The sequence below is a fragment of the Mustela lutreola genome, chromosome 10 (genome assembly GCF_030435805.1).
Source record: "Mustela lutreola isolate mMusLut2 chromosome 10, mMusLut2.pri, whole genome shotgun sequence".
NCBI classification, from domain to species: domain Eukaryota; kingdom Metazoa; phylum Chordata; class Mammalia; order Carnivora; family Mustelidae; genus Mustela; species Mustela lutreola.
This window is the reverse complement of record NC_081299.1, coordinates 18,078,838-18,091,455: the sequence shown is the minus strand read 5'-3', so window position 1 is coordinate 18,091,455 and position 12,618 is coordinate 18,078,838. Positions and strand designations below refer to the sequence as shown.

At 53.2% G+C, this 12,618-nt stretch overlaps 1 protein-coding gene across 3 annotated transcripts in view; it reads left to right on the top strand.

The window, feature by feature from the left end:
* RUNX3 (RUNX family transcription factor 3) overlaps window positions 1-12,618 on the top strand; it is a 59,964-nt gene that overhangs the window by 31,708 nt on the left and 15,638 nt on the right. For all 3 annotated transcript variants that reach the window (XM_059135864.1, XM_059135863.1, XM_059135862.1), the window contains 2 exons: window positions 1,547-1,703; window positions 9,460-9,564. In XM_059135864.1, coding sequence (XP_058991847.1) covers window positions 1,547-1,703; window positions 9,460-9,564 — 262 coding nt within the window. The remainder of the gene's footprint in view (window positions 1-1,546; window positions 1,704-9,459; window positions 9,565-12,618) is intronic.

Sequence of the window (12,618 nt, the reverse complement as noted above, 5' to 3'; positions counted from 1 at the left end):
CAAAGGGGAAGAAGAGCCCCGGGACCAGGGCGAGGCCCCGGAGGTGGGGTGCGGAGGGTGGATAGGGCCTAACCTCCCCTGCCAGCACCCCTCCTCCTGCACCGCTTCAGATACACTTCCTGCTCACACCCTCCACCTCTGGCTTCTGAAATTTTACACCGGGCGACTCTAGGACTGAGAAGGGGGGCACCGAACCCTAAACGTTTGCGGCAGGAATCCCGAACGCCCGGGCAAAAATGGGGGGGGGCGCTCCCACCCCTGGAACCCCCCAGTCATTCAGAGGATCTTTTTCTTTTTGCTAGGGAGTAGGCGACTGTTTCATTTTCATTTTTTTTAAGGGGGCAGCGAGATGAAACGAAAACGCCTTGGTTTTCCCCTAAACCTCTCACAGCTGCCGTGAGAAAGGGCAGGGCAGGAAGGGCCAGCGGCTGGGGGTGGCGGGTGCGCGAGGTGGCTGGAAACAGCGGCTCCTGGCAGCTGAGGCCGTCCTTGCTCCCATTAAGACGACTCCAAATTGGGGGGGGGGGGGGAAAGGATGAGTGGCTCTTGGAGGTCTCCCGGGTGACATCTTAAAATGCCAGTGGGGAAACTCTCCCGGGGAGGAGGGGGAGGGGAGGCCCGTGTGACTTTAATCCTCAGATCGGAGGTTTTACTGTCACTTGGAGCTTAAAAGGAATCTTTGAAATTAAAAGAAGACAGGATGTTGACAGGAAATCTGGCCTTTTTAATCAGACCCCAAACATTTTCTCCTTGAAATTTTTACCATCTGGATCCCTAGTCCTTGCACACGGTGGCCACGTTTAAATGGCTGTGACTACATTTGCAGCGTGATTCCTTTTCAAAAGGCATCTGCCTCTGCCCGCTGCTAGGGGTGAGGGGTGGGGGAGATCATATTAGGGGGCATCTCCTCCCCCACCATGCAGTTCCCAGCAGGTGCATTCTCCTATTGAAAGCCCCTCTTTCACTTTAAAGGGGTTTTCTGTACAACCCCTCTCAAAATACCGGTTTGTTTTACATTTTGCATTTTCCCTGCATAACGAATTCAGTCTTTGCAGAGGTCGGCAGACTGGGCCGGGGCCACATTTCAGGGCCGAATTTTATACCCCGAATGGCTCTAGTTTTAATTCAGTATGGGGAGCCCGTCCTGTTATTATTGTTGTTGATGTTATTTTTACTTAGGGACGTGGTTGCTAGGAGCATGTTGATTCCTCTTTTGCTCAGGCCCAAGGAAAGAGGGGAACTGCACCCCACGCCACAGTGATCGAGCTCATTCACAGCTCTCATGCAGATTTCATTGCAAGGATAATTTCTTAGGACATGACTTAACCAGTTGAGCTAGGATTTGGGTGTGGAAGGTGGAGATTTCGGCTTCTTGTTTTTGTTTTTTTGTGGGGGAAGGTGTCCGTTGGGATTTAGCCTTTTCTCCGCTCTGCTTTTGAGAAATCCTGCAGTGCGCCTAGGACCTAGGGGAGCTGCCTGGCCCCTCCCCGCCTCTCCCTGGCCTCCCCTACCCTTCTAAGCTGTCCCCCTACCCCTGTGCCTTCAGGTGGTGGCGCTGGGGGACGTGCCCGATGGAACAGTGGTGACCGTGATGGCTGGCAATGATGAGAATTACTCTGCGGAGTTGCGTAATGCCTCGGCGGTCATGAAGAACCAGGTGGCCAGGTTCAACGACCTTCGCTTCGTGGGCCGCAGTGGGCGAGGTGAGCTGCAGGGAGTCTGCGCACCCTGACACCAGCAATGGCAGAGGTCTAGGAAGGAAGCTGAGAGCAAGCCCTTGGGGTCCCAAATGGGAGCCCCAGAAACAAGTGCCCAGGCCCGGCTTGGTCTCAGACAGCGGTTTGGAGCCCCATGGGAGTGTCACAAAACCCTTTGAGGATGCGGGTCCTTGGCCAGAAAAAGACACAATTGGCTTCCAGCTTCTGGGGTTTACTAACTCTTGTAGCTGTCCGTGTCACCCCTCTTTCCCGATGGTTGAATGTTCTGGCCTCATAAAAGACACTAGGAAGAGATCACGGATTAAGGAGGACCTCGTAGGTCTTCTGTGGCAAGAGGGCTTAGCAGCGGGTTTAGACGAATGGCCGGTCTGCGGGGGCCCAAGCACCCTAGCCACTCTCCCCACGGGGCTGGGATCTCCCCAAGCTTCAAGTTTTGAGCCAGCCGAGGCTGCCTCTCCCCAGCTGTGGTCTCCCCAAGTCACAGTTTCCCCAGCCCTGTGAGCCTTAAGGTGGTTTAGGAGGGACACGAATGCAATGCGGGGGGGGGGGGGGGGGGAGCCTGCAGGCTGCCACCCACCCCCCACCCCGCTCAGAAGCCCCGAGTGCCCCCCTGCCTGTGTGATTGGCCTCTGGCAATAGGAAGGAAGGCAGGACCAGCCCGCCTGCTGTGGCTCCTGCCCCAGGGCTCTCCGGTGGGAGGCTGCTGGGACCCGAAACCCATCATCACTTCTGGGTGGAGAAGCCCTAGAAACCCTGCCCCAGCGAAATGGAGGCTCGAGGACTCGCTGGCCCTTTAAGACCAGCCTGCTGAAAAGCCGGGAGTGCCCAGTCGCAAGACCCAGCCTGCCCCCCCAGTTGGGTTAAGAAAGTACACTAGGCTCCCTCTGCCCCCAGCCTCCACAGAGGCTGAGGCAGAATTGTACTTTTCAACACCAATAAACAAGACCTTCTCAAGGTTTTCGTTTGCTCCCAGCCGACAGCCCTGCTCAGCAGTGGGCATCTGGGCACCATTTTTTCCTCTCCAGCCGTTCAATGTATACATAAAATGTCAAACATATTTTGACTTTTCAGCATTAATTAAAACCAGGGCATTATTTGCATGTAATAACTGTTTACTTGTTACTTTTTATGAAACTGAAATAGTTTACATTCTTTCAAACATTTCCTGTTCCTGTTGGCTCCCTTCCCCACGCACAGATTTCTTTCAAACGTTGCCCTTAACTGGTTGCAGGTTGATGGATGGAAAATGTTTGCTTTTATGAATTAAGCTTTCATTGCTGCTCCTAATTAGTCTCCAAGCCCCTTTTGTCATCCCCGATCTCTCCAGCCTTTTGCAACTTAATCCCAGCTGCAACCCTGAGTGGAGAGTCACTGGCCACCGGTTGGTGGCAGCTTGAATTTGGGGCGGTGGCCAGGTGTGCAGCCAGGTGGCATGAGGATATGGAGGGTTGGGGGGAGTAGGGAGGCCCGCCCGCCCTAGCTGCAGCCCCTGAAGGAACAGGCAGAGGGGAGGTCCATCCCAGGAGCCCAGCGAAGCTTCAGGAACATGGAACCTCACTCCATGTCCTGGGAGGTGAGATTGAGAAAGAGAAGACACGGTGATCCCAAGTGACCAAGGGCATGGCTGGCTGGTTGGGTGGCTGGCCTTTTTGCTGCGTAAAGTGATTTCTTTGTGGCATTTATGCCCACGGACCTGCACTCACCCTGCAGGACTTTGGGGGAGAGAAGTGGGTTTGCAAATCACCCTTTAGCTGGTGCGCTTGAAGCAGGCGAGGCTGAGGCTGGAGTTATGGCTCTGGAGGAGGCAGGAGGCCATTTATAAATCATTCTCACAGCCCTTCTCCCATCAGTCTCCCTGGTCCTGGGCGGGGGCAGGAAGGGGCCTGAGTGGGAGTTCCAATACCTGGGGACTTGAGCAGACTCTCAGACCTCAGAGTCTGACAGTATTGAACAACGTGGACTTGACAACCAGCCCAGCTGGATTCAGTCCTAACTCCACCGGTGACTTGCTGGATGACATGAGACAAATGGTTAAACCTGTCTGTGCCTTAGTTTCCCCAGCTGTATAAGGGGGCAATAAGGAACCCTCTCTCCCGAGGTTTTATAAGGATTAAGGAAATTGGCCCCGGTGTATCACTTGGCACGTATTGAGAGGTGGACACGGGTTACAGATTTTGTTACATCGAATGCCTATGACTGGAGAGATCTTTGAAGTTCCTTTGAGTGGTATAGTCACTGATTCTGTGATTATGGTGTGGTTTGGGCGGGGGCGGGGGGAAACCCAGAAGGTGTGAATTGCGGAGTGGGAGAAGTGGAGGCGGCTGGCAGTGAGAAGGAGGGCACAGGGGTCCTGTGGCTCTCAGCAGCCTGTCCGCTGTGCCCCTGCTGCCCACTGGGAAATTCCCACCGAGAAGACAAATCAGTGATTGACCCGGACAGTGGGGTGCTTCGAGAGTTGAGACAGGTTGGAGTTTGGGACCCGGAGCCATTCCCTGGCCCTCGGACTTCTGCCAAGATCGAGAAGCCAGACGGAAACTTCTGTTTGTTTCCTTGCCTCGTATTCCCTGATGCTGTCTTAATTCCAGGAAGATAGGTTTCCATGGAGGACATAGACACCACCACCACAGAGCCCTCATGATAAGCCTGAAGATGGGAAAGAAATAAGGGAGGGAAAGAAACCAAGTCACCGGTGTGTCCTGCAGTGATTAGGGCCGAGATTCCCACCCTTCTTACAACAAATACTATATAACGCACTTTTCATTGTCCTACAATGATACGTGTAACTAATGGAACCTCCCTACTTATGTGCAGTTTCAAAATCCATAGAAGTCCATAGCTTTCATGGAGAAAAAAAAAGTGATTTATGATAAAATATTCATCTGAATATATAAATGTGGGGTGAGACCGCCTTGTGGTGAGTGGGAGGTTGGCCAGCCGGCAGAAGCCCCGGGAGCGCCGTGGCAGACCACCAGCCCGGGCGTGTGGGACTTAAGAGTCCACTGCCTTCGACGACATGGTTTTCTGAAGGGGCGAACAGTGCTTGGCAAAGTTCTGAACAAAATTTCAGGGGGGGTGGGGGGAAACTGTCTGGAAAATTCAACAGATACTAAAAGTGTGCAAAAAACTTGGTTTTATGTTATGTAAAACTGAGTTAGGCTCATGGCTCGGAGAATCTTTGTAACAGGTGTTTCACACACAGGAGGAATGACTGCCTGGGTGCCCTGTACCCAGCTGGACCCATGCCTCCTCCGCTCCTCTCCACCCCCCCCACACCCCCTACACCCCTCTGGAGGACCACATGCCACAAATTCCCAAAATGTCCTCTAGGAGGCAGCCTAGGTGAACATGAAAACAGCGGGAGTTCCTGAACAGTCATTAGTTGTTTGAAAAGAAATCCTAGTAGGTAGAGGGAGATTTGAGGAGAGATGTGTGGGTCTGGCTTATAGATTTCTTGACCAATGTCCAGAAAACCCAGAGGTCCCCTGAGATGTGTTCCTCCTATCCATGAGGCCCCCATGATGGGGTTTTCTGACATGAGAACCGGGGCTGAGGGGAACAGGGACTGGACCAGAGCCACACTGCCAGACCCGGTTGTACGTGCTGATTGGTCCAGGGGCCCACGAGATTGTCTGGAGTCACCCAAGTCCCCGAGGGGTAGCTGTTTCCAGACTGGGACTTCTCCCCTCTGGCCGGGGCCAGTCCCTGGAGTGCCTTGGTTAGCAGTTCCTGGACTTCTGGCTGATGGCAGGTCTGCCTGAGGTTCCTGCACCAAGTCCTCTACCTTCTCCATCATCACAGCTTCCTGCCCTGAGACGGGGTGAGGTGGGAGGAGGCGTTCACCAGCAGGCAAAGAGAGAGAGCTGAGGGGCTCTCAGGGAGACAGCTTCCCCCCAACTCGTTCTGGGGACCCCTGCTTCCCATGGTACCTGATACACACCCCTCCCTCCCACTCTTGTTCCCAGGTCCCAGCCCCTGCCTTTTGTCCTCCTCCCTCCCTCTCTTTGGGCACCGGGGAGGGGTGGTGCCAGGACTGGAAAGCAGGAGGAAGCTGTGGAGGAGGGCTGATGACCTCAGGGGTAGTTTGTGGTTTGCTGCCTGGTGAGAGTGGAGGCCTCTCACTGCCCAGAAGCAGGTCCTTGTATGGGGCTGAGGCGGGGAGGGGTGGGTGCTGGAGGGCAGGCAGGGGACTCCAGCACATTCTAACCTTTCTGGCCCTGCCTAGACACTGTTAACCTGGATGACTCATTGCCCCTCTGTGAGTCTCAGTGTTCTCATCTGTAAAATGGACACGGTTGTCTCTCCCTTAATGATTTTAACAAACATTTCTTGAGCACCTACTATGTGCCAGATGCTGTCCTAGGGGTTAGGACACAGCAGTGAACAAGACAGAAGTTCTGGTGCCCAGGGAGTTTACCATCTAGTAGAGGAAGACAGAAAATAAGTAGAGGAATTGCCAAAAATAATTAGCATGATGGGGGAAGTTGGAGCAAGTAGGGAGAGAGCAGGAGGGTCCCTGATGTTTCACACTGAGCTTCTTAACTTTTTTTTTTACCCCATGGGTCAACTTGACAGTTTCTAAAAAATGTGTTTTAAAGAATAAAATGAAATACAAAGGATTACAATGGAAACCAATTATAATAAAACACAGCAAAATGTCTAAAAAAATTGGGATAAATGTGCTCTTTTATTAGTGTATTAAATAATAAGATGTGGCAATGGGTCTGATGACGACCATGATTTTGAAGTTGTGACGAGCATAAAAGATATTTAGAGAAATTTGCAATGTCTGTAATGTGATATGTAAATATCTGTGACGTCTGTTGGTGACAAGGTCACAGGGACTTCTGTAATACCTCTGTGGTTTGTTGCCCATGGCCATACTTGAAGGAGATACTAAATTGCAGCCAGAGGTTAGAGACAATATAGCCGTCTTTTTTTTTTTTTTTTTTCCTGTCCCTGTTCACGGGGCCCACTTAATCCTAAGAAGGAGCCCCAGATGCCAAGTTTAAAATGCCTGCTTCAGATAAAGTGGCCAGAGAGGGCTTCACCGAGGAGGTGACTTTTCAGTAGAGACCCGAGGGAAATGAGGGAGACACAGGAGCACTTAAGTAATTGGGGCCCATCTGACTTGGCACCCTGCAGTGTCTACACAGTGATAGGGAGTCTGGCAGGGGAGGAAAAAGTCCAGGAGAAAAATGACCAAAGAGAGGGGAAGGCAGATCCCAGGAAGGGGAGGTGGGCCCTGCCTCAAATTTCCCTAGACCTTATACACTTTGGTTTCCAGAAACCGTGGGACGTGCCCCCTGTAGTCTGCGAGTGAGGGGTTCGATCTCCTCTGATCCAGGACTCCAGGGGCAGGGGCTGTACGTTTCCATCCCTGCCTTCAGTGGGCTGGCTCAGGAAGATTCTTCCAGAAAGGCCGCACTTTGGCCCAGTTTGAGTCACGCCTCAATTTAAACCACCCCATTTATACACCAGTTCTTCGGTGTCTCAGAAGAACCCCTGGGGTTCCGTGGTGCGGTCCTGGAAGCCTGGCTGGTTTACTTTCGTTCTGGATTTTCCTGTTTCTGGGGCTCGAGTTTTCACATGATCACCGGATCCAGCCTGGCAAGGAGAACCACAAGCTATCCTTCCCTGCCCTGAGTTTTCATCTCCCGCTGGTAAAAGGAGGGTAGCAAGACTGCCTGCCCGCCTTGGAGAGTTGCCAGAGTGCAGGGACTGGACTCCTGTGCTGTCCCTTTGCGGGTAGCCTCCCTTAGTTGCCCGCCCTGGGTGGGCACAGGTGCACTGGGCCGCAGGCCCCTGCCCTTAGGGAGTCCCTGATTGATAACTGAGGTCCAGAGATAGGGATGCTCGGAGGCAGAGAAGGAGGAGGCCAAGCTTAGAGGAGATGGGCGAAGCCCTCACCCCAGCCTCCCCGATCTCATACAGTGGGGGGGACTTGATGCTGATAGAGAAGAGGGCCGGAGAGAGGATCGACTCCTCCTTCCGTGAAGCTGCTGGGAGAATTGGGTTGCCCTTATCTTTACCTTCTACCAAACCCACCAGTTAAACCCCCAGAAGAATCAAGGAATTAAAGGTGGAAGGTAGCGAGAACGCTGTCTATCGAAGGTAAACCTTTACCGGCTTGGTACAGTTCAGGTGGGGAGCACTGCCCAAACATGAAACACTAGGAGAAATCACCAACAGGGGCAAGAGCTGAACATGCCGTACAGCTCGGTGTCAGAAGGCAGAATGTGAAGCTGAGAAGCTGGTTGCTAACCGGTTAACACAGGCTGATTTCCAAACGGAACTAAATCGCGAATGAGGAAAAAAATAAATAAATAAATAAAACACGACTGAGGAAAGCATGAAGGAACCTGAAGTGATCATTTGTGTTGGGTTTGGGACAGACCATAAGCAGATAAAAAGTTTCAATCTCCCTAGGCACGGCAGAGAGGCAGACTGAAGTCAGGAGTGTGATAGGCGGCTGTGGGGCTGGGCTGGGCTTGGGGGGGGCGGCTCGCTGCAGTCACAGTCACGGTGACTCTCTCCGGGGCTCTGTCCGCTCACTGGAGCGATCAATGCCCCTGAATGCATCCCAGCCCTCTGATGCAACGAAATCACTCACCACTTCTTGGAATCTATTCTGAGGAAATAAGCAGAGATGGAGGCAAAGATTTTTGTAAACAAAAGGTCATTTTCGTTTTATTTTAAATGGTAAAAAAAAAAGAAAGAAAATTATTATTTTAAAAGTTTTTCCTCTCAGGAATTTTGAATGGAGACTTTGGAGCCAAATGTCTATCTAAAAATAGAACAGAGCTCTGGAAATAACAGTTGCGTCTACAAATGAAATGCCGGCAGCTCCCCAGTCCGCGCTCTCCCAGCCCCCAACCCCCCAACCAGGAGTCAGCCAGGAGGAGGCTGCAGGGCCCGAGCCCCAGGGAGGAAGGAGGCAGATAAAGAAAAGACGAGGCTTCTGTGGGTTGAAGTATTTTGCAGCATTAAAATGAAGTTTATGAAGGGGTTTTAATGACACCAGAAAGTGCTTACGATGTGAGGTTAAATGAAGAAAAACACAACCAGGGTATAAATATACGTATTTTGGAGTCCTTGCCACTCTGTAAACATACATACCCACCCAAAAGGGACTAGAGCCAAAAACACCCAAATGCTAACAGTGTTTATCTCTGGGTTAGTGGAACTGTAGGTGATTTTTCTGTGCTCCCCTCCAGTTTTTTATAAAGTCATAATTACTTTCAGGAAAAGAAAATAGTATTTTTTTAAAAGATTTTATTTATTTGTTGGAAAGCAAGAAAGCATGAGCAGGAGTTAGGGGACAGAGGGAGGGAGAGGGAGAAGCAGACTCCCCGCTGAGCAGGGAGCCTAACCCAGGACCCCAGGATCATGATCTGAGCCAAAGACAGATTTTTAACAGACTGAGCCACCCAGGTGCCCCCCCAAATCTGTATTTTTATGCATATTTTAATAAATATACTTCAACGCTCCCCACTCCAAAATCATGAAGGTCTCTGGGTAGAAGGAATGGCACAAAGGCAGGGAAGCAGGGAGGAAATAGCAGAGAGGATGATGCCAGACCTCCAAGGCCTTGAATGCCAAGGCCAACAGCTAGACCTTCACCTAGAGCCCCATCTGCTGCCAGGTTCAAAGGAGAGAGATCTGCCCCTTCTGGAAGAGAGAACAGAGTATTGTTCATCGCTCCAGGTGCCAACCTTCTGCATTTATTCTCCACTCCTCCCAGGGAAGAGTTTCACACTGACCATCACCGTGTTCACCAACCCCACCCAAGTGGCCACCTACCACCGAGCCATCAAGGTGACCGTGGATGGACCCCGAGAACCCAGACGTAAGTGCCAAAGTCACTAAGCCCCCTGGATGGGGGAGAAGAGCCCAGTGTGGGTGGGAGTGGGGGTTGAGGAGAGCAGCAGCCAAGGTCAGACAGATGGCACTGGATGCCTGGAGAATTCTCGCGTGGGATTGCAGTCCTGGACTCCACATCCCAAAACACACCAGCAACACCTGACCCTCTGTGCTTAGCTCTGGACTCCTGGAGGCCAGCAAGGGTGCTGGGAGGGCAAAAGGCAGAATTAGCCTGGCGCCCTTCCCTGAGGAACGCCTGCCCGTGGAAGGGTGGGCAGATGGACAGTTAGAGGAGTATGGACTTGCAGTTTGCGTCTGTTGAGGAAAGGGTTCAGGGAAGGAACAGGCTTCAGATAGGGTATTTGTGAGGGGAGGGGGGCCAGGCTAGGTTTGCGCTGCTCCACTCCAGCTTCCTCTGCCAGCGGCTGAGAGAGGGAGCCATCAAAAACAGGAGCTGATCTGGCTGCGAGGCCGGATCCCCTCCTTGGAAACTTTCTCTGGATCTGTTAGTGACTTAAGTCACACAGAGCCCAGGCACTCTGACCCTAAAACCCATACTCAGGAATGCAAATTGATTCTGCAAATATTTATTGAGCAGCTACTATGTGCAGGGAGTCCTGATGTGTGTGTTTTAGCATCAGAGTTGTGTTTCATTGCTTCTGCCTGCTGAAGGACCTGGAGTTTGCAGATTTACATCAGAGAAATTGGAGAGTGGGGCGGTTGCCGCAGAGTGGGCCAGAGGCTTGCGTTCCATGAATGAATGAATGAATGAATGAATGAAACTGAGAACCAGCTGGCCCTCTCTGGACTGGCTGCTTTCTGACCAGCGTGTTTGCCTGGACCGCCCCCGGATTTGCAGCGTGCTCAGTGTGGGGTATGGAAAGTGGCCCTGACTTTCTCTTTGTGATAGTGGCCCTTTGCAGTTCAGAAAACCCTCTCGCATTCATTATCTCGTGGGATCCTTGTGAGAGCAGAGCCAAACGGTCACCCTAGTTCGAGTGAGGAGAGAATCTAGGCCAGGGGATGTTGAGAACCTGCCAGGGCCTCCCGTGGTCTGCTGAGAGGTGCCCTGTCTTCCCAGAGACAGTCTTAGATTTCCATTCTAAGCTGGGTGGACTTGGGGCAGGAAGACAGAATGGGGACCTGAGCCCAGGAAGCTCTGAACAGGGGTGTGGCTATGCAAGGGTGTCATCAGTGAGGGCCACCCAGGCCTGCCCTGTGGGCTGGCCCCTTCCTTCTTGGGAATCAGGCTGGCTTGTCTCCCCATCTATCCAATTCCTGGTTCCACTCCAGGGACTGGCCACCTAGGAAGGGCATAATGCTCGGCCTAGTGGCCCGGGATGACTCCCTGTAGGCTCTCAGGGCAAACCCTCCATCCTCCTGAGCTTCTGCATCTGGCATGAGGCTCGCAGGCTGACATCTGCTCCAGCCGTATTCTTGTTAGGATTGGCCTTAGGTGGATCCATGCCCCTGGCCTTGGGCTCCATAGCCTTGGACAACCCATGTGTTCTTTTTGGCCTCAGTTTTGTTATCTGTGAACTGGGTGGGTGATCCCAAGAGTCCCAAGAGACCCAAGAGTCTCAGGTGGTGATAGTTGGGAAGCCCTTGTGAGTTACAGGCCTCCATGGTGCAGAGAACAAGTTCTGAGTCAGCCGGCCTGGCTGAAGGACCCCAGGCAAGTTACTGGCATCTCTGGGCCTCCACCCCTCCTCCCAGAAGTGGGGTGATACCCCCCACGCTGCGGGCCTAGAGATCAGTGACAGCATGTGGCTAGCATCTGGCTGTGGCAGAGGGAGGATCCGGGTGAGTCACTGGATCTACGGTGTCCTGTTATCCCCAGTACCTGACCGCTGCCATGCGTTCCCACCACCACCACCACCATTCGGGGACGGTGACCCTCTCTGGGTCAGCAGCAGCATGGCTGCTAAGAAACCTAAGCCGTGGCCTTAGAGGGGTAATGGAGGTGACATGCCTGCCTGTCTCCAGGGGCAGAATCGGGGCAGATGGGAGCCACGGTTGGGCTCCGTGTGTTGATGCCGCCCTTAGCAGCCACTCCACAAAGCAGCCGGTCCATGGAGGCCTGCGAGCTGGGGGTCCTGGAGCTTTCTAGGAATGTTCCCTTGGGGCCCAGCAATGCCTGGAACCCCTCAGGGCCTCCACGTCCAGCCCTGCTCGGCCCAGAGCTGCCCACCCTCCCCCTGGAGGCCCCTGGATGAGGAGAGAGACTCAGCTCTGCCTTTGAGAGCCCCTAGTTCGAATCCTCTGCCTGCTTTTCTCTCCCCGGGTCCCCCAGACCTGAGACAGCCCTTCTGGGCAGTGAGCTGAGGAAGGAAGGGGTGACACAAGACAAAGCAGCAGAGGCCAGAGGGAGATGAGGCAGCAAGAGGAAGGAAAGGAAGCTGGGCCAGGAGATAGCCTGGAGTTGGAGGTTAGGCTGGCTCTGTGTGCTGAGGTGGTTGGCGCCCGTTGGCCTGGACTTGGGTCAGACCCATGGATTTAAAGAGACTTGTTCAAACAAAATCTTAGCAGAAGCTGATTTCTAGAAAAGAGCCGCCATTGGGTGGGGTGGTGGGGAGAAGTTCTCCAGGCCGCCCGTCCCGAGGCCCTGCGTTTCTCCTGCCCCTCACTGCCCACCCAGGCCTGCAGATCAGGTCTCACGAGCACCCTGGCTTCTAACCCTGACCTGGACTTTAGTGTGTGACCTTGGACAAATCCTCTTCCTTTCTGGGCCTCTCTTTCCCCACCTATACGAGGTAAGAGACCAGCTCAACACTGCTGGTTGCTAGACGTTCCCCATGCATCAGGCCTGGTGCAAAGTCCCTGCTAACAGGTCCTCTGGGGTGCCAGAAGGGGATAGGGCAGGATACAGAGCCCCTTGCTCAAGGGTGAGCTTCAGTGCCCCCCCCCCAGGGGCTCCAGTCTAGGACTCAGGGAAGTGAGGGCCCCTTGGAAGGGCCTTCCCACCTCCCTGTGCTCATCTGTGAAATGGGGATGATAGTAGCTATTAATGTCTGTCCTAGGGAGGTGTCCTGGGCACGAA